A 21,739-nucleotide genomic window follows, 5' to 3' on the forward strand; every position below is an offset into this window, starting at 1 on the left:
TTACTCTTACTTCTTACTCCGTGTATTGTAGACGGCCCTTAAGAAATGAACGAATCACGGTCGATTATTCTCCCCGCACTTGACTGTAATGGATCAATTTCTTACGGCTTAAAACACCTATTGTAGATCCAGGATAAGTCCGGATCTACAATAGGTAATTTAAGCCTTATGCTGGATTCACCATGCATCCGATTTACGTCGTACGACACTCTTCGACCAATCAGAAAACAGAATTCCGATGATACGAAGCAAAATCCATCGGAATCCTGTTTTCTGATAGGTTGCAGAGCGTCGTTCGACGCAAATCGGATGCAGGGTGAATCCAGCATTAAGCCGTAAGAAATTGACCAATTACAGTCAAATTCTAGGAGAATAATCGACTGTGATTCGTCCATTTCTTATGGCTTAAGGCTTAAAAATCTATTATAGATCCGGACTGATGCCTAGTTTATGCTTCGATCTTAACACACCTTCCGTACAGTAACCATAAGATGTACCATAAGAATCAGCCAATCACAGTCGAGAATTCTTTGAACTCTTAATTTTAATTGGCTGATTCTTATGGTACGTCTTATGGTTACTGTTACGGAAGATGTGTGCCCATGGCCTTTAGGGTATATCTACACAAGCTTAAATAGCTGCATAAACGTATGCATAAAGAAAATTATCCAATCGCATTTCTCATATGAAGACGCACGTAAAATGTGATTGGATAAATGGCTGCGTTCAGCAGACTCAGTAGTTTTGCAACCGTTTTATGATTCGTCGCGCTGATTGGATTATTCTTTTAGATTTAAAGAAATAGTTTTATCTCAGCGAAGAATCACAAAACGGTTGCAAAATTGTTGAGTCTGTTGAACGCAGCCATTTTTTTTATGCATACATTTGTGCGGCTATGCAAGTTGTGTGTATATACCCTTAAGTGGAATGCACCTTTTGCACCTGTTTTGTCCAATTCGAACCGTTACGGAAACAGCTCGCGTGGTGCCATCTGTCGGATGGATGACGTACTTCAACGGCGCCATAACGGCGAGAAACCTTCGCGAAAAGTATTGAATCGGTGACGTCACAAAAGACAGACCAGTGGAAGGAGTAAACGGGGTGGACGGTCGCGTTTGTGCGGAAAAAATGTCCGGCTACCGGAACTTATCATCTACGTGAACGTGCAGCGAACGGTACTCGTGAATGCTCGTGAACGTGGTGAGCCACCGGCGCTAGCGCGTAAAACCGGCTCTGATTGAGAATTGGCGAGTGGCGGTGAGTGGCGGTGAGTGGCGGTTCCTCTCCGGACATCTCCGGAACGAACGACAAAAGTGTGCGCGTCCGCGTCCTTCCCCCCGGCACGTGCACCCTGCACCCTGCGCACGGACGTTACGGACGAAACACGGGGCCCTCACCCTTCGTCGATGCCCGTTGCTCCGCCAGCTCCGCTCGTCGCACGGTTATGACGGTTCGATCGCGCTGCGTAGTTGCGTGAAAACAAAACGAACGAGACGTAGACGGATCGCGCAACGGTGGTGTAGCGTGCCGCTCCGCTTCTAGCTGGATCGACCCTATCGTTAAATCACGGTAAGAGCTGCGTAGCGTAGATACGAAACGATCCACGCGTTCGCGATCGGTAAATGTTGGAACAGTCGTCGGATATCGCTCGGTGTTTCCACGCGACAACGACAGTTCAGCAGCTGCCGCCACCGCGAGGTTAGGTTCGGCCAGAGTTCGCTTCCAGTACGCTGCGTGAACGCCCATTTTTCTCACCGAGACAAGGTCGGCTTGGCTCGGCTTGTGCGCGCGATCGCGAGGGTCACGCTCTCGTCGACGAGCGACATCGTCGTCGTCGTCGCCCTTCGATCTCTCGATCGTTTCAAGTTAGCGTTGTCACAATTATGACGAATATCGGCATGTTTCTTAATCATCTCGCGTACGAGTGAAACCCCGTGTCACCCAACGTATTGGAAACCGAGAATTACGAATTAAAATTAGAATTCGACCTGTCAGATAATTTTAATTTTAATCCGTTCCTTTATTGATTGATTGAATTTTATCTGTAACTTCAACGATCCTCAATTTCCAATGTGTGTGATACGGGCTTTATGTCTTTTTGGATTTCACATCGCGCGTCAAAAGAGCCGAAGGAATAAAAATCATTTTTGAATCTTTCGGCAAACGTGCCTAATCGGAGTCGATAATTACCCTTCGAATCGCTCGTTGTCCGACATTTTTGTGCGAAAAAGGTGGGCTGTCTCGCGGGTCCTCCGCGAAAGCGCGCTGCTTTCTTGGGTGGGAGAAAAATAAACGCACCACGTAAACAAGCGTTCCATATATACGAGACAAATATTTTATTTAAAGCGTTCGGAAACGAGGTGGGATACTAGGATCTGGTGATCAGCTGATGACATTTCATCTGGCCACAAGATGACAAACTTTTGATTAGTCGTCCTTTTTGTCAACTTCAGTAAATGAGTAAGATAATATCGCGTTTTTTTTCTCAAACATGAATAAATCCTGAATCACAATACGAGTAGTAATGCTTTAAGCCGTAAGGGCTACCGCAGATAAAATTTCTATAATAGTAATCATAAGATGTAAACTTAAGCTAATGATTCAATCAGGATATTGCTTTAGATCTACGTAATTTAACGGAAATACAAATAGCAGTAAACTTATCCGTAAAACCAATTTGCCTTATGAATAAGTTTTTACTGCTATTTCTATTTTTGTTAGATCACTCATTGGTTCATTGGCTTAAGTTTACACCTTACGTTTACCGTTACTGGAATTTTATCTGTAATAGTCCTAAGGCCAATCAGTCAAATATGAGAAGAAAATCGATTATGATTGATTTCTTATGGCTTAAAACTTATTACACTTATTGTGTTTTAGCAATGGAACAGAGAATAATAAATTTCAACCTTTGAGAAATCATGTTTACCAGAACACAGTTTTTTTTTTCTAGTATGTTTTGGTACTTTTATTCCCTGTTCCTATTGCCTGTTCTTTTTATTATATTTAATGGGCTTTCTACAATAAACTATTATCTAAGCTTAACTCTTGGGGCCATGATACAAAAACACTTAAACAGTAAGACGTAAACAGTAAAGAAATCAAGGTCTAGGTGCACAACCTTGCTTTAAGAGGCTATAAGCTGTAAAGCAGTAAGAAATTGATCAATCATGGTTGAATATGAGAAAAATAATGGACTGTGATTGATCAATTTCTTACGGCTTTACAGCTTAGAGCCCCCTAAAATAAGATTGTGGACCTAGACAACATGTTGGATTTGCTACAGCTTACGCTATGGCCTTACGATCTCTATTGTGATTGGTAAATTTTCGCTTAGGGCTGTAGCAGAAAGGCTAACTTATAATCTTAAGACAGTGTCATAACTTAAGTCTTATGTCTTTAGTAACACACAAGAACTATCTTATGACTTATGTCTTAAAGGTGTATAAATACAAGACCTTTAAAATATAAGTCATATTAAGTAAATCCTTACATAAGACTTATGTCACAAGACACTGTCTTAAGATTATAGGTCAGCTTTCTGTTAAGGCCCTTACTGTTTACATTTTACTACTTAAATTTTTTGGATGCCATGGTCCTTAGACCTTAAGCTATGAGAAATTAATCATAGTTGATTATTCTTCTCATATTCGATTGTGATTAGTCATGTTTATGGCTTTAGACTTAAAACTTAAATAATAACTTATTGTAAAAAGTCCATAAGATTTTAGGCTTTACTCTTGTTTTGACAAAACTGCTCATGACCAGACTCTTTAGTACGATCTTTTTTTTTTTTTTGGAGAAACACCACGATGTTTGACCACGATGTATTTCGTCTTCAATCATTTCCGGTAGTGCGCGATGGTGATGACCTTTCGATTTTATCAAACGAGCAATGACAAACCGGGAAAAGCAGCGCGCGTTTGGGAGAAAGGGTGTAGGAGGAGGAGGAAGAAGAGGAGGAGGAGGCGCGGTCCGCCTGTCGTGTAAAGTGTAACGTTTGAAGGGCGTGTTTTAACGGTGGTCGCTTTTCTGCGCAGCGGCGTGCGAGAGCGAGTGAGTCGCGCAGGTTAGGCTCAACCCGATGATTGACAGGCAGTAAACAAGTGGCCGGTCCCCTGCTGTTTTCGAAGCGGCGAACCCACGTGCCGAGGGAACGTTCGCTTGCTCTTCCAACGCGCGATTCGACGTGTCTCCGCGACCAGAGGGTAGCTGTAGAAAACATTTTACAATTATTGTAGAATTCCTTAATATGATTAGAATGAGCAATTACCTAAACCGAAAAAAAAACTGATCATAATCGAACGTGAGGAGAATAACCGACTGTGACTACATTTACACGGCCACTCTTAATCGGATTTAATAATATCTGTAATTATGAATAATCTCGACTAATCATAGCAATTCCTCTGAAGAATGGAATGATTGTGATTGGTTAGTTTTCTAACTATGGATGTTATTAAACCCGATTAAGGGTGACCGTGTAAACGTAGTTTATGATTTATTAGGGCTCAAGGAATACATGGCACACAAAAAACTTAAGCAATCAAACGTAAGAAGTAAGAGAATTGGCCAATTATAGTAAAGATTATAAGGTCAATGTAAATAGTAGCCAATCCAACACGTTGATTTCCGTACTGCTTACTGCTTAAATTTTTTGTGTGCCGTAGCTTTAAGACTTATGGCCATTCTACAATAGGCAATTAGTCATAAATTAGAAGTTGCACTCTAAATTTCTTACAGTGAAATCTCACTCCAAGAAAGTGAAAATACAACTACCCTTAAAAAAAAGTGAAAATATTTCACTTCTTAAAAAAGAGTGACAATTTTCACTCTTTTTAAAGTGAATTTTTACTTCAAAGGAGTGAAATCTCATTTTTTTTAAATTAATCTTGCTTTTAGGCCTTAAAAATTAGGTTTTTCTCAATTCGCTTACATCTAACGATTTTTAAAGACTGCGCGAGAACAGTTTAGAAATAGGAATCAACGTCATTTCTCTTTATGACTTATGTTGATTCTACAATGAGTCGGTTGTCTTAAGTCTTATCGGTGAAATTGATCAATAGCCAACTTGTACGACTAACACTGATCGGTCAACTTCACCAATTAAGATTAATGTTGATTCTACAATAAGTCGGTAGTCCTAAGTCTTATCATGAAGTTGATCAAAGCCAACTTGTACAACCGACGTTGATTGGCCAACTTCATCGATTGAGACTAAGACTTCCGACTACAGACTCATTGTAGAATCAGCATTACAGCTCCTTAAAGCAAGGTTGTGAACCTATAAACTAATGACTTATTGTAGAAAGCCTGTTATACATTTAGATTTAGTGAGAAACTAAGAGCAATACCAATAATAAAGAATCTTACAACAATTGCAAAGCTGCTTTTTCTGCTAAACGCAATTAGTATATATCGGACGCAGCCACGTCCATTGGCTGCATTCAGTAGAGAAAACTTATCAGTAAGCGCTCAGTTGTTCTTTAATATAATTGGTTCTTGCCTTTAGTTCTTCGCTATATCTAATTATAGGAACCAGTCATATTGAAGAATCACTGAGAACTCACTGAGTTTCCATTGCTAAATGCAGTATTCTGGGTACGTTCAACGAACTCAACAGTTCAGTAAGCGCTGTTATTGGTGTATTCTTCTAGATCATCCGATCAAACGTTCAGATTTAAAAGAATACACTAATAACAGCGAACGCTCACTTAACTATTGAATTCGCTGAACGTGCTTATTCGCTCTGGGCTTCAACTCTGCGATAATCATCTCTTGAAATTTCCCGAGAGTCCTACAATTCTAATTATCATATACGTACATCAACAACTTTTCTCTCACATTATTAATGATAGCGTTAAATTAATCGCCAATGAGAGTAGATTTGAATCGACATATATTGACGTATGACGTTCTCGCTTGGAAAAAAAACAGCAGAAAAAAAAATGCACTCATCACCTTTACGTAAGACTATCTTGTGCGCGATTTTGCTCTTTGTACTTTGCCACTTGCTGCCAGTTCTCGAGGGAACTGGCCTGGGACACCCGTTAGGATATTTCACACGCGTGCGTTTTTCTGGATTATCTTTATTATCTCTCTTTTTTTCTTTCTTCTAGTGGCGCTATTTAACCCCGCGTCGCGGAAGATACGCCGTTCCGAAATCGATGGGAGCCCCGGGCGCCGATGGCGCCAATGCTGTCTAATGATGACATTTAAATGCGGTGCCGCATCGTTCGATTGTTCACGCGGCGTGGCGCGGCGGGACGCGACGTTTTTCTTCGTTTCTCTTTTTCTTGTTTTTTTCTCTTTATCGATTTTTCACTTCCTTGTGGAGATATCCTTTCTTTCTCTTTTTATCCCTTTCGAATTTCGCGGAACGATCGTAAGTAGGAATTAACCTCTTGACGAAATGATGGTTGCTTTCCTTTTAGGCTGCGTTCGGAAACATACGAGTGCCTCCGTATATCGTTTTATCCTTGTTATTCACCCAATATTAAACAAGGATAAGATGATACACGGGTGACGTTTCCGAACGTAGCCTTAAGAAACACAGTCGACACTTTTGACGCAAATCGACACACATGTCGCTTTTCACATTTACAATTTTGTTCAAACTCAGTCGACACTTTTCGATTCTGTTTGGGAGGAAAGTTGGAGTGTGTTCAAATGTGATTTTGACCGATATTAAAATGCATCCGCAAAATATAATATACATACATTAGAAAATATTATTTGAGAAGTTTTAAACTAATTGTAATTTTGTGAGATAAGGTATTAACAATTCGCACATATTACATATGACGTTCCATTTAATTGTGGCAAACTGTGTCCGAGTGTGTTAATTTGTGTCTCCTAAGAAGAAAGCAGCCGATGTAAACAAACTCGAGATTCTCATTGCAATTTTGTTTCTTCTTAAAGAATCCTCCAATCGAACGGATTTAACAAGCGCCTTGAACGAGTAATTGAACCTTAGGCGTAAAAGGAACGGAGTCACGGGGAATCCAGATGAGAATGGGAATTGCCAAGGGGGAATGATAGGTAAGAAGAACCACTTTAACTTCCAATCTATGAAGCGACGTCTACAAGGAGATTTTAAACGGTGTCTACAATGAAATTTTTAGGCGTAAAATTTAAGTTTTAAGCCTTAAACCGTAAGAAATGATTTATCACAGTCGAATGTAAGGAGAATAATCGATTACGATTGGTCAGTTTCTGAATGTTTAAGACTTACTACACCTATGTGTTTCGGGACTAAGCAAGTTAGTCAGATTTCAACTGTAACATTGGTTCCACAATGAGTCGGTAGTTTTAGAAGTTGGCTACTGGCCAATTCTACCGATTCATCGATTTTGACCAATCCCGACTCACTGACTACAAACTACCGACTTATTGTAGAACCAGTAAAGTTTATAGTTAATAAAATTAATTAATTATCACAACTTATAACTTGGAGCAAAAGACTAAAGTATATTATATTATAAATTGTGATTAAGAAGATAATTCGGGAATCGAGTGACGAATACGTATTTATGGCAGGATGCAAGAGGGTAATACCGCCGTTGCGCTAGCGATGGTGACCCCCGGATACGATCAAGACCCTGCGAGTGGGGTCGCCGATTATACGACTCATCAGGATCAGGCCCAATTCGAAGCTGACAAGAGAGCCGTTTATAAACATCCGCTGTTCCCGCTGCTGGCGTTACTTTTCGAAAGATGCGAACAAGCGACCCAGAGCTCGGACAACTCCACGTCCGAAAGCTTCAACATGGACATACAGGCTTTTGTCCAGCACCAAGAAAGAGACCGAAAGCCTTTCCTGATCAATGACCCCGAGATTGACGGTTTGGTAAGACATACTTTTTATTAAGACGAATCTCTCGATGACGTACATCCCAGTAAACAAATTGCTTGCAGTACAACAGATTGGCAGTAGATTTGCTCAGATATTTCAATAGATTTGGTATCGTCTATGTCTGCATTAAATTTATGTTTATGACATAATCTAGTAGACTGTTGGCAGAAACGGAGCAAATTTTCATAAACTTAAAGAGAATAACTTTAAATGATTATGAAATAGCAGTGTGTTCAATTTCTGTAATCAATGTGGCATTTTATTCTGTTAGCAGATAATAAATCCATATCAGAATTAGAAATTGAGGATTGCTAATTGAAGATTTGAATTCTCAATCAAATAATTTTAATTTTAATCCATTTCATTCTGATTAATTGAATTCTAATTTCCCTAATTCGCAATCCTCAATCTATGTACAATCCCGAATGCTTGGTCTGAAGCTTTGTGTCCATGCTAAAGATCGTTCCAAAATTTCGGATGGAGAAAGAATTGACAGATCACATAAACAATTTCGCCAATTGATCAATGCGATTGATTAATTTTTTCTCCATTCAAAATCTCGGATTTTTAGCATTGTGGGCATAAGGTTTTAGTATATACCATACATTATCGGCCTATATTTTAGGCATGATATATGTCATTAGCTGTGTTCCGATATACACTGCCGGTGTTAGTAATACTAGAAAATTTTTCCGCTATTATTATGCAGTGTGCTGCGATAACATCTAATTCCATCAATGACGTCATAAATGCCATAAATGGTAACCATATTGCCACTGCGACTACTGCAGCTCTCGAGGCGAGGCAGTTACAGTGCAATACGACGTTGGAAAAAGAGCGTAAAAAATAATTATTGGATCTAGAAACAAATAAATTCTTTGGAAGAACTGTCGCTGCTGCTTTTGTTCAAAATCTCTAATGCTGTTAAACATGATGGTTGCATTGCCAGTAAAAAGGGAGCATATCTATTAGACTCTTCTCCATACTTGTTAGACTTCTTCTTTTTTTTATAAACTTTTTTATAAACTTTTCGCTCGTCTTTTCTTTGTTTTCCCACGCGACTCCGACGCGTGCAAAGTTAATATCGGGAACAAATGAATGAGGGAAGCGGCGAGAAATGACGATCAGTTGAACGAAGTGTTTAAGAGCGTTTCCATGGAGATACGTTTTTTTTGCAGATGATCAAAGCGATACAGGTGCTACGTATTCACCTATTGGAGCTGGAGAAGGTGCAAGAGTTGTGCAAGGACTTCTGCAACAGGTACATCACGTGTCTGAAGGGCAAGATGCAGAGCGAGAATCTGTTACGCAGCGACTACAGCCACCACGGGCACGACATGGGTCCGTCGAGTGGAAGCAACGGCAGCAGTCCGTTGCAGGTTAGACGTTTACCCGATATACTACGATGAAGCTAGGCTCCCCGGTCTGTCCGGTCTATCCCCCTCACCAACGTAGATATTCCCGTAGTAGAAGGGATGTACGCGAAGAATCCCGCGATGTCGTTATTGTCATTACCGTTTATGCATTGTGATCTGTAAATTGCCGTTGAATCGATTAAAGCGGTAATATATATATTACATCACCGTATACGAGTGTATGCGTACATCTCTTGAGATATTACTGAATTTCCCATCCCTGCTCTCTGACGGCTAGTTGAGACATATATTTGCCAGGTGCTGTCATCTACAGGCAATGATGTTGAGTCGGGAGCTAACGGATTCAGAGTGAGCCGTGGGGACGCCGTGGCGGAGAACGATGGCGCGAATTCGCACACGCGGGAAGAGAGCGTTAATCACGATCCACTTTCGTCGGTCCGACCGTCTTCCGCCGTCCAGCGCTCGGGCAAATCCACTAGCCAGGACCACGACGATCCGCTCTCACCGTCCACTATACATGGAAGCACGCCTCTCTCGCAAATCGGGGCGCATCCATGCGCCCCGGTTAACGACATGTATCTCGGCCAAGGTGAGTCTAAACCGCGAGAGCTGTCACAATACCATTGGGTGTATTCAACAAAGCAACAGTTGAGTAAGTAAGTGTTCGTTGCTATTGGTATATTCTAATCAGAGCTTAGATCTAGAAGAATATACCAATAGCAGCGAGCGCTGACTAAACTGTTAAATCCATTGAATGCATCCATTGCATCACCGAATGGATTTCTTTCAATTGTTCGTTGTCGATAGAGAGTCGTGTTGATCAATGCAAATCAGAATCAGCTATATATATAATTGATCAAGATTTTATTTTTTTCTCGTAAAAAATTTGATTTTTTTCAGAATGTTTATGATCTGGAAAAAAAACTGAAAAATCTGGAATTTTTAGAAAATATTTTTTTTACCCTTGAAAATTGGGAATTTTTATAGAATTTTACTTTTATATTCTGTCTCTTTTTAAATTTGTTTCTCTGATTATTTTTTGATAATGTTGACAATCAGCAATAAATATGACGTATACATTTGTGTACATTCTCGTATGACTCGTGAGTTTTATTTAAAAAATCAGCATGACAGTAGATGACACTCATTGTCAGTAGAAGAGAGTAATTCACTAATTCTAGAAAAAGATATAATCTTGTGGAATTTTCATCTTCTACTAAAGTATTATATAGTTTATTCGTGTTACTTATATTTCAATTTATTTCAAAGTTTCAGTTTAAAAAATTATCTAATTTTAGCTGAAATTTTAGATAAAAATAACTGAAAAATTCAAGATTTCTCAGAGAACTTTTTTACAAGATTTCGATATAAACTCTGTCTACTTTCTTCTCTTCCTGAAGCAGAGGTTGTATTTTGTGCACGATGAATCTCTTAAAATCTCGATTATAGATGACAGTAGTGAGTATCTGCAAACAATTTCTGACAGAATATATCTGGAAGAAGCCGGATACTGGGGATTAGTTGCGTTGCAAGAACGAAAAAACGTGGAATACGCGGATGCCGGGAATGCTAATGATAAAAAGTATTTCGGTTAGAAATATAACATGTTTTCTTCAGCGCATATGGGTTGAAAAATTGCAACGATTCGTTGTCGTTACCATCTCTCAACGCACATATTGTACCGTTATGTTATACGCGTGGATCATAAGTGTAATAGAACACGTCGATTGTGTTTAGACATTACAGTCGCAGCTTCGCCTTCCCCTGCGGCGAGCGAAGATGAGGAGGAGAGTGCCAGCAACGCGGCTTCGAATCACGCTGGGAATCATAGAAATAATCACGGTAGCGCTAGAAAGGGACGTCAGAAACGGGGTGTCTTACCCAAACAGGCAACCAGCATCATGCGAACGTGGCTCTTTCAGCATTTAGTAGTGAGTAACTTACTGATAATTTGCAAAAAAGTTACAGTTCAATCATAATCCAACGCATATCTGTTGCAGCATCCTTATCCAACCGAAGACGAGAAGCGTCAGATCGCCAGTCAGACAAATTTAACGTTACTACAAGTGAACAATTGGTTCATCAACGCCCGTCGACGAATCCTACAACCCATGTTGGACGGCGCGGGCACTGACGCGACATCGCGCGCAGGAAAACGTCACAAGACTTCGAAACATGCAGTGCAGCAACAAGCGGTTCAGCAGCATCAAGCGGGCTGGCAGTCCGATGATTCGGCGAGTGATTCGGGTTCTAGCGACGGTGAGGGAGGTGCCGCTAGATCGAAAGACGGTAACGATAGCGATGAGGATGATCTTCACTGACCTCTGTCGATCACCGAAACGTCAACCTCTTTACGGTACCTTCAAATCCAGTTGCTCATTACAGTATTAAGATATTCGGGAATAGATATCGCTTTAACTGTCAAATACGTAATTAATCTTGTGAAAGTTAAGAATACGTGGATAGAGGTTATCACGCTCTCTGATCATTCGATACTTTGGTAGTATTCGTCAGCTACCCAACCGTTTGCTTTTTTATGACAACTGATTAGATTTTTAATCTCGGCTCACATATTATCCACACGTTGTAATGGACTCGGAGACGAGAACTGAGATTGAATAGGTACTAGAAAGAGCAGCTTACTTTTAAGTATGTCTAATTCGAACGAACATACATACGTTTGTATTGTGTTATTTGAGAAATGTTATTTATTTTTCGATGACAAATTTTTAAGTAAACTGCGCACAAATGGTGAAGATAAATCTGAGTTTTCTTTGGAATCACGATCTTTTGTTGGTTATAATTACATTGCTTGTAACAAACGTATGTTTCTGATGATTTAGCTTCTGTATGATGTCTATTATTTATGACGCCTATGGATGCGTTCCACTTAATGCTCGCAACGCTTATGGAATTGTTTTATCCTTGTTGTTTATCAATTTATCAAATGTTAAACAAGGTCAAATAATGCTCACGAGCATTGTAAGCGCCAAATGAAACGCATCTTATGTAATGTATGTAAAAGATATATTGTTTAAAATATAATTACGTTATATATATATATATATATATGTGAGTGTGTGTGTAACGTGATTATATTATAACGATTTGATGAACAAATATTTCCCGAGGGAAGAAATATTTTTATGATAGCCATTCATCTTTTCCATTGTTTCAATGTACATTTTTAAGCACGTATTCTCTGAAACTGTATAAATTCGTTCTTTTGTATATTTTCGATATGATACTAATTGTCGATCTTTTTCGTATATAACTTTGATATTTCATTAGACATAATAAAACAAAATAGATAAAATGAAATTTTTTTGCTAGCTTTGCCAACAATATTATGTTATTACTGCTATTGTTACGATTAATATTGTTACCCAGATACTACTACTATCATTACCATGATTAATATTATTACTATTACTCCTACTATATATTATTACTACTATACTACTTCTAGTAATAGTATCACTATTACTATTGCTATTCCTTCCATTACCGCTATCACTATACTACTATTTCTACTATCATTGTCAATATTATTATTGTTAACACTCCTATTGTTATCGCTCCTACTGCTAAAACTATTACTATTACTACTACTACTACTACTACTGCTACTACTACTACTACTACTACTATTACTACTACTACTACTACTATTACTACTACTACTATTACTATTACTATTACTACTATTACTAAACTATTACTACTATTATTACCTATTACTACTAATACCTGTACTGCTCCTACCACAATAATTATTTTTGTGTCACAACAAAATATTCGCGTATTTTTTGTTTACAGTTATAATACGTGTAAGCTTTCTTTAAATTGAAATTGATTAATTCGCTTTGTGATAACTTGTATAAAGCCAATATGGACAGTGTAATATGAAAAATGGTAACGACTTTTGCTAACATTAATTAAAAGCTGTAAGCTATTCGATTAGGCATATTATGTGGCACATTTGTAAAAAAATAACATGGATAATCAATTAATTTCCAAATTAGAGGAGAATTAGTATAGCATGCAATATCAATTGTACTTTTCGTGCCATTAAAGAGCGTGGTAACTTCCGCGTTTAGTCTTTGTTCAGCTCTGCAGTGTCGTGGCATAGCGAAACACTGTCCCTCCATGATAATAATAATAATAAAACTAATAATGATAATAATTATTACGCTATCGATAATGATAATAACTATAATTATAATTATATAATAATAATAGTAATAACAGCAACAGCAGCAGCAAACACAACCATAATACAATGATGATATAATACTACTTTAAATATATGATGATTATATTTTTAAACTCTAAGTGTCGTCCCTTAAGCGTGTACTGCACGTGTTATATGATACTACTGTACATATTACATGCGGAACTGTTAGTAAGACAGAGAAAGAGAGGAACGGACAAAACAGAACAAATATTACCAAGTATGTTAAAGAAAAGCTAATACTTTTCTTGAAAAAAAAAAAGAATTGGATATATTCAACGATATATATGACATTTTGGAATATTAATGTTTACGCACTGGCTGTCTACATGTGATCATTACGTTTTACCAGCAGAAATTTTCTTTATCGCGTTACTTCGACAGAAACTTATTTATTTGGAGCTTCCCATGCGAGTTTTTTTATGAAAAAAACTTTTAATATTCACTCGCGAATTGGCTGTTCTCGCCGATGCATTCTCGTGTACATACTATTCTTCCTGATGCATATATACGCGTATATATTTATGCTTTCTTCGACGCTATCATTTCCACGCGATCCGTCCATCGAGATTTGAATGGCTAAGTCTGTTTTTACCTTGTTAAATCCGACGTAAAGTAATGTAGCGTAAATTAGTTATTTCCAAGTTGACAATTCCATAGGGGGATATGATCTTGCTATACCAACAGGTTTGCAGAACGTGAAATTCCCGTTTCTCAGTTTATATCAGTTCTGCCGTTACTGTTTTCACGGATACCGCAGTTAACGATAAGCTGACACTAGTCACTCGATTATAGAAGGAGAATGTGTCATATAATGTAGTCTGTCGACATGGTTGCCTTAGGGGGAGCCAAATATCATTTCCTCTGTACTTATAATTTTTGCGTTGAGTCAATGTATATAGCCAATTGACAGAGTGCTTCCATTAGTAGCTTGTTCGATCTGTTCTTATGAACTTTAATTTCTTCTACTTTTGTTGTTTCTCAAACGTATTGATTTTTGTACGCAAGATTTTCCGCTCAATCGCCTAATCGTAACGTTGATTAGAACGTCGTGATCATGCGGAATACTTGAATATGCGATATGACTTGAGTAAAACGATATTATCAGTTGCAGACAGCTGACAGTATAGCTCCCGTACACGGTACCGCGACATCAGTTTGTTTAATGATCAGTTGCAACACTGATGAAGATTAAAAAATAAAAACAATAAAATATGAAACATTACTTGGCATTGCTGTCTCCTAGCTTGTAAAGAAAGCATTCACTAAAGAGATCTGTGCTATTCTCTGCTATAATAAAGCAATAATATGTAATCGCGATCTAATATGTAAAAAAAGGTATGATCGCTCCTCTAGTAATCGTTGCTTCGACAAGTCACCTTGTACGGGACTATACTGCATCCGAGAAATAAATAAACGTAGAATAACGCTAGATTAAGAGGTAGGTTGTAAGGCTGAACCACGTATACGTATGTGCTGCGGCACCAGACGACTGTGATAATTCGGTGGGCGGTGCCCAGCCTCCTACTTCATCCTTGTATACTAAATAAAAATTAGTTAAAAGAAAGCGTAAACAGATTACCGAAGAGGTTGAACGTATGTCGGGACGTGCGTTGCGTAGAACGTTTCCATCCATATGCACATGGACAAGACGCGTATATGCTCCTGGCAGATTTTTCACCGGACACTCGCTTTTTTTACACGGGTGTCCGTGATATAAAGATTTATTACGAGCATGCGAACACTTTGTACGGAAGGAGACGTAACTGTCTGTCGCATTAACAACGATGCTAATAAATTATCTATCGAGAATTAAGATCTGTTCTCTTTAGCTAAAGTTCTTGCACAGTCCATCTTTCTTCCTTTTTTCTCCATGTTGGAGAGAAAAAAAAAGAGGAAAGACGAATCGTATAAAGAAGTTCAGCTAAAAAGAACAGGCCTTTAGATTAAAAAAAAAAGATATATAAAGATAGAAATGGGTCAGATACTTTATATAGTACGATTTCCAACGTAACAAATAGATTTGCGATTATTCTAAGATTATTATAAGAGAGAGTACTCTCGACAGAGGACTATAAAAGTTTACGAACTAATTTTGGTTCGAGAAACGACATCCGTTTTATATTCTGTGAATGTCATTTTTGTTCCGTTTCTCGTAGATATTCGCGTATAATATAATTATATAGTAAAAAATGCAGAAATTATATTACACGTAGGTATGAAAATCGACACAAAAGTAATGGGTTATTCACAGAATTTCATAATTATGTGCTTGCTTCGTATTACAAATCTCCGTATTCCTAATTCATCTGGATTAAATAATATTCTAATTCTGAGTGTGCCTCTTCGCCTTTATTTCAATGTATATGTTCAAGATAAAAAAGTGATTTTTTTTTCACATGCACATATTCTATTGCGTGCCTGGTCGAATGGCAAATGAGAAGCAGCGCAGGAGAATTGTCCAATTTATAAATGTTGAACTAGTTAAGAATATCCTGATAACACTATACCTTTGATTATCTAGAATACAGTGAAATTCTGTAAATTTCTTAATCTGAATCAATCTTCTTCCGAGAATGGCCCATTTCTAACTTTGTCCAAATTTCAAGTCGTAAATGAGAAACACATTATATACTTATATGTATACTAAAGAACACACACACAAAGCATAGATATACAAATTAAATTCTTTCCCGTGTACATCAATGCCCTGTTAAATAAGTTGTTTATCGATAATAAATGCCATCACGCTTGCATTATTCCCTTTTTATTCTTATCATAATTATGTAAGATGCCGTTTGTTTTAATATTGTCGATACATTTTTGTACCACGTTCACATTTTGTTGCTCTAATATATATTGTGTGTAAAGTGAAAATGATTAGGGAAATATGCACTCGAGATTTAATATTTATAGCAAAAAGACATCTTATAATTCATATATTGTTATTCTCCAAAGATAACTTGGCAAAAAAGTAAGAGGGGCAGAAAGAGATATACTTTTCCATGATCGATTTATCATTTGATTTTTTAATGTTACATGAGTAACAAACTTTTATCGCTATTAAAAAAGTTGCTATGCTTGCGTTCTTTTATATAATTTTTATTTTACAAAATCTTATTACTGCGACTATACCTTATACATACATACACATACATTCATTTATATACACGCGTACACAATACAAAACCGTTAATTTTATCAAGTTACCCGTTCAATCGTCTAATGTCTTTTCTCATATATGTAACTTCATAAATAATTTATAATATAGATATTATAAAAAAAAAAGATAGAAGAAAGATTCACTTTACTGTTTACATTGAGTATCAAAGATGCATCCGTGATTTTTTTCAATTGAACACTGCGGATGAAGCGATGATAAATAAAAGATAAAAATTATAAGAAAATGATAATGTGACATATCCAGATAGTTTTCGAGCTATAAAAATCTTCCGAGGGCGTACCACACATACAAGGTTAAAGGCTAGTTATTGGAACATCTCGATCTTCTTGATGATTATCTAACCTGGTCATTGATATGTGGTCCGCAGCGTATCCCTAGCAATCAACGGTTCTTCTGAAAATATTGATTTATAGTGTGTGTGTACAATTTATTTTAAAATATATTACTTCAATTTTACGTAAAAGATGATACATACCTCGAATTAAATAGTACGTTAGCTCTATTATTAATAAACCATACTAATACGAATGAGAAACCGGTGACCAAGCTACCCAGAATCAGATTGAAACGTTCCGTCGCTGCTGCTGGTTTAAGAAACATTCTAACGCTTAACGTTTGCCATATGGACTCTGTCCAAGTTGAGTAGACACTCGATTTCATATCGTATCCTATAACGGGAAAAACAATTGGATACGTCGAGCTTATATCTATTGTGTAGCAACTTACCCTCGATAATAAACGCCGGACTCACGGCTATACTGTAATTGACAGTTGAATTGATACATAAGCCCGAGAAGTTTTGACCACTCATCCAGGCAAGTCGATTTTCATAGCACATTGATTCGTTCATCTCGTAGAGCTTTTCGCCGGTCAGATATGCTAAAAGCTGGCCCGTCAAAGTCGTCGCGATGTTGAGCGCTCGGTGCACCCCGACGTACAATGGCAAGACCTGATCGACCAATTTAGCGTTAGGCGATGAAGCCGCACGGAACAGATTACACTTTGCACTTTCCAAATAACAATATAGCATTTCCGAGATAAGATTCTCCATAGATCTCCGTACCGGCAGATCGACAGGCTGCGGCGCCTCACCCGTCACCTCCCAATAAAGCTCATTAGCAACCTGAAGAGCAATTTTCGCTAAATCTGATGCAAGCGTGCTAGTATCGTTTCTAAAACATGATACACGAGAGAAAATCTCAATAATGTAAAATCAAGTAATACTAAAATATGAAATATATATCAAGATTGAATACAAAAAAGTTGTGTATGTACTTATCAAAACCGAGACTCTCCGCATCATCCAAGATGCCATTATAGTATCGATTCTTAAACTGTTCCTCGTGATTGCTTATAACGATGGTTGTTAGATTAGGTTTCGCCTCCAGAAAACTTTGCACGGACGTAGGTGGGACACTACCATATTTAATCTTCGCCTTCAACGTTTTATTCAGACGGATTATCATATCGTCTTCGCCATTACTGTGAAGAAATATTTTTCCCGGGCCCAACTGACCAAACTCGACCACACTCAGGATATCGTCGAATTTCAAATTGATTCCACCGAGGGCGTTGAAATTGTTGTGTTTTAAGTCATATATCATACGACTGGATCCTATATAATCGAATGCTTCTCCATTCAGCAGAGAAAATACAACGTTCGTCTCTAGATACGATAAGAATAAATGTATAACAATAAGTGATGTTAGACAGACATATAAATAACCAAACAGGAGAATGTCTTCAATCTAAATTAGATCTAAGGGCTTAAGATTCTTCAGTTCCGTACAGTTAGCGGCACACGATGTTTTCTTACTGGATTGTTTACATTTTAATAAATTACTAGAAATTATACGTTCTATGTGATGCAATTGCAGTAATTTATTAGAACACAAGCAATCCAACAAGAAAACATCATATGCCGCTTAAATTGCTCGCCGAATAAATGTAGATGTACGGAATGAGGCATTAAATTGAGATAATTTGAATATCTTGAAAGAAAAGAAAGCATTAAAAAATATTCCAGACAAAGTTGTATCGTCTGAAAGGGACAAATAATGATAAAGCGATTTTTGATGATCAAAGGAATTATCTGATTTTTTTCTAATAATCTGATTTTTCTAAAATTATTCTACATATAAAAGCATTATATTCTACATATAAAAAATGAATAATTCATGAAATATTTATATCCTTTATTCATGAAATTGACGTTGATTTTGACATGAATTATAAAATATTTTGTAAACTTAAACTTTTTAATAACTCTAATATTCTTATATGAAGAAATAACACTAAAAGAATACATCTTTTAAAAAATCATATAATTCTATTTTTAAAAAATCACTGTGACCTTTATGTGATTTTAAAAAGTCGATTCCTTCAAGTTTGATTTTATTATTATTTATCCTTCAAACAATACAACTATTTGGAACATTTTTTTCTAAAATGTTTTCTTTTCAAGATATTCAAGTATCTCAATTTAAATATATAGTCCTATATATCATGTATATATGGACAACTAGTGTTAATTCTGAGAGATAAATACGTACTGTCGACGGTGGCATTTAAGGAATTCAGATAGTACGCAGTAGCAAGTAAAGTAACCAGTCCTGTAACGACATTACCCGCACCGGGCGACACGCCATCGAATAAAGACGACGCATCCAATCGTGCCGTTACCATTATCACTGTATTGTTACTCTCATCGAGAGGCGCCAAGGGCCAGTGTATGTTTCTATCTCCAAGCGGATCGCAAAACTGCGTTGGGTTGAAATTCAATACTAAATCTGTACGCCTTATACAAGATTCCGAGTTAATGGCAGCATACATGAACGACTTCATTTCTATCGCGCAAAGAGATCTCTGATATTGCGTTTCAAGATCGTGCGCATTGTGCGTCCAGAAACAAGATTTTATAGCCTCCAAGGCTGTCTGATTCTGAAAACGTGACAATTTTAGTATTTGTTTGAAACGTGTCTTCCATATCTGGAGATACTGGTAGTGTCTCGGCGCTAAGCCAAAGCGCAGCGACACTGCCGTGTAGAATTTATATTAATATGCCCTTATAGCAAATTTGTCACTTACATAAGTTGCATCATACTAGAGGTCTGTTTTTTTTTGCGGCTGAACTAGTGTACACGTGTATTTGAAACATATATTTAGAAATTCATAAAAGCAAGACGGAAAATTTTAAAACAATTCAGAGTGCAGCGACAAAGAACAGACCTCAGACGTTTGTTCTTTTCAATTGAATTTTTCTATAGTTTTTTCTTTTTTTCTTTTCATATTGAAGAGGAATAAAGAGAATATGAAATATGTGAAAAGTTTAGCTAAAAAGGACGAATCTTAGATTAGTGCATATCAAAAGTTGTTATATATGAAATTAACAAAATTAAATGTAGAAGTATATAAATATTTTAAATGATTAAAAGACATTATCATGTTACTTAACAAAATATACATATATTTTATTGTAAAAATAATTGTTGTACCACTGCATTTAGATACTTTATCTAAAGCAATCTTTAATATGCACTAATCCAGTATACTAATGCAATATGAGTAAAGACTAAGGCACATAGAAAAACTTAAGTAGCAAGACATAAGCAGCAAGCAAATTGGTCAATCATCATAAGGCAATAACATAAGCTGTAACAAATCCAAAATATTGATTTGCTTATTGTTTATGTCTTATTGCTTAAATTTTTTATATGTAATAACATAGCCTTTAATCAAATTCATTAAATACAGATCTAACCTCTGTGTAAAACATGGGAAATGGCCAATCTTCCATGAGTATTGCAGTTCCGAAAGGATTCCATGGCTCTGTATTATTGCATTTCTTATAACCAGAGTATCGATTGGGACATTCATCCTCAGGTGAATAATGTAACGGACGTTCATGGCTGATATTTTTTGTTAGCAGTACCCCGTTTATGTTGTTTGTATCTTTTAATCTTAGGAGCGTGGTTCTGTTGAACATCTCAAATGAAAGGACCACGGTATATGGGCCGGCAGTAGCGTTCTTTTCTAACCAAGCAATATCACTTTCTATCTCTACCAAATGTACTACGCCTACACTTCCCGATCTACTAGCTGAAATATCACAATGTCAGTATAATAACTTAAAATAATCAGTCCTGGAGAGTCAGACGAGATTGATAATTTAACAAAGAAGCAACTGATAAAAGGTTTTGATTCTTACAGGAACATCCGAACTGATGTGTACCATTGTGTCTTCGGAAACATGCAGCTACGCCATCAAAGGGCATATATATCATGTCCTTTATTCTTTCGGATGTTACTGGAAATTAATATATAATTATTATAATAATTACAACATTACTAAAATTAAATCATATTAAGATTGAATAGAACATGTAGTTTATCATTACCTGAATTTATGATAACAACTACCAAAATATACTTCCACATTTCCACTGCCATATTTTAGTGTTATCGCTTGCACTTCAATTTTTTAATCGGCTACAATTTTTGAGATATTACCTGGTACTACTACGATACATCTCGAACGCGAAATATGAAAATTAATAACGATGCATCACATGAGTCATGAATTCACTTTGATTAGAATTGTTTATTAGATTCTTTCTCGCATATAGCGCGTTCGCAAAAAAATCTAAAATTATTCAAATTGCAAAGGAGAAACTTTGAACAACTCGTATATACACAAACGTAATGTATCAAATGCTGTATAAAATTGCTTACAAACTGCTTTGTCGCTTTGTCGATAGCTCGTGCCATCAGTGGCTATTAGTGCCATCCCTATGACAGAATGCGTTCCAAAACTCGACTCTATTAATCCAAGAATCATCTTATCCTTATTCTTGGGTGGCACCCAGTTGGACACGGCTCAATTGAATACGAGCCACTCACAGCGTTTGAGGAGTGATCCCGATTGATCACGGCTCGATTGGACACCACCAATCACAGCGACCGATGCTTAGGAGCTTTGTAGTCTCAAGTGCTGGGTGCCACCCGCGCTTGAGACTACAAAGCTCCTAAGCACCGGTCGCTGTGATTGGTGGTGTCCAATCGAGCCGTGGTCAATCGGAATCACCCCGTAT

General features: G+C 37.2%; 2 protein-coding genes across 11 annotated transcripts; one reads left to right on the top strand and one right to left on the bottom strand.

Annotated features, from left to right (window-relative positions):
• Nucleotides 1-1,089: 1,089 nt before the first annotated feature.
• Nucleotides 1,090-12,851, top strand: LOC108761655 (homeobox protein PKNOX2). Of its 9 annotated transcripts, none has more exons than XM_018508301.1 (8): nt 1,090-1,267; nt 6,922-7,041; nt 7,540-7,849; nt 9,034-9,234; nt 9,529-9,820; nt 10,681-10,821; nt 10,969-11,162; nt 11,232-12,851. In XM_018508301.1, exons 3-8 carry the CDS (start codon nt 7,541-7,543, stop codon nt 11,550-11,552), a joined length of 1,458 nt encoding a protein of 485 aa, XP_018363803.1. In that variant the 5' UTR covers nt 1,090-1,267; nt 6,922-7,041; nt 7,540; the 3' UTR covers nt 11,553-12,851. The 9 variants fall into 9 exon arrangements, with proteins under 9 accessions (XP_018363803.1, XP_018363805.1, XP_018363802.1 ...); XM_018508303.1 differs by having other exon boundaries at nt 1,090-1,257; XM_018508300.1 differs by lacking the exon at nt 1,090-1,267 and adding an exon at nt 1,282-1,569.
• Nucleotides 12,852-15,371: 2,520 nt separating this feature from the next.
• Nct (Nicastrin) lies at nt 15,372-21,431 on the bottom strand. 2 transcript variants are annotated; one of them, XM_018508284.1, is made up of 9 exons: nt 21,381-21,431; nt 21,047-21,291; nt 20,857-20,955; nt 20,410-20,747; nt 19,202-19,589; nt 17,925-18,315; nt 17,376-17,821; nt 17,125-17,317; nt 15,372-17,042 (listed from the first exon to the last, which is right to left on the bottom strand). In XM_018508284.1, exons 2-9 carry the CDS (start codon nt 21,096-21,098, stop codon nt 17,024-17,026), a joined length of 1,926 nt encoding a protein of 641 aa, XP_018363786.1. In that variant the 5' UTR covers nt 21,099-21,291; nt 21,381-21,431; the 3' UTR covers nt 15,372-17,023. The 2 variants fall into 2 exon arrangements, with proteins under 2 accessions (XP_018363786.1, XP_018363785.1); XM_018508283.1 differs by having other exon boundaries at nt 21,047-21,425.
• Between the last annotated feature and the right edge of the window lie 308 nt (nt 21,432-21,739).

The sequence above is a fragment of the Trachymyrmex cornetzi genome, unplaced genomic scaffold (genome assembly GCF_001594075.2).
Source record: "Trachymyrmex cornetzi isolate Tcor2-1 unplaced genomic scaffold, Tcor1.1 scaffold26, whole genome shotgun sequence".
NCBI classification, from domain to species: domain Eukaryota; kingdom Metazoa; phylum Arthropoda; class Insecta; order Hymenoptera; family Formicidae; genus Trachymyrmex; species Trachymyrmex cornetzi.

What these genes read in the sequence shown, in the direction of transcription:
- LOC108761655 (XM_018508301.1), top strand. Translation starts at nt 7,541, where the DNA reads ATGCAAGAGGGTAATACCGCCGTTGCGCTAGCGATGGTGACCCCCGGA. An exon ending in ACCCCGAGATTGACGGTTTG is followed by an intron (nt 7,850 to 9,033) that starts GTAAGACATACT and finishes TTTTTTTTGCAG; the next exon opens with ATGATCAAAGCGATACAGGT. An exon ending in CGACATGTATCTCGGCCAAG is followed by an intron (nt 9,821 to 10,680) that starts GTGAGTCTAAAC and finishes TCTCGATTATAG; the next exon opens with ATGACAGTAGTGAGTATCTG.
- Nct (XM_018508284.1), bottom strand. Translation starts at nt 21,098, where the DNA reads ATGGCAGTGGAAATGTGGAAGTATATTTTGGTAGTTGTTATCATAAAT. An exon ending in CTTAAATGCCACCGTCGACA is followed by an intron (nt 18,316 to 19,201) that starts GTACGTATTTAT and finishes TATCGTATCTAG; the next exon opens with AGACGAACGTTGTATTTTCT. An exon ending in GAGAGTCTCGGTTTTGATAA is followed by an intron (nt 17,822 to 17,924) that starts GTACATACACAA and finishes ATCATGTTTTAG; the next exon opens with AAACGATACTAGCACGCTTG.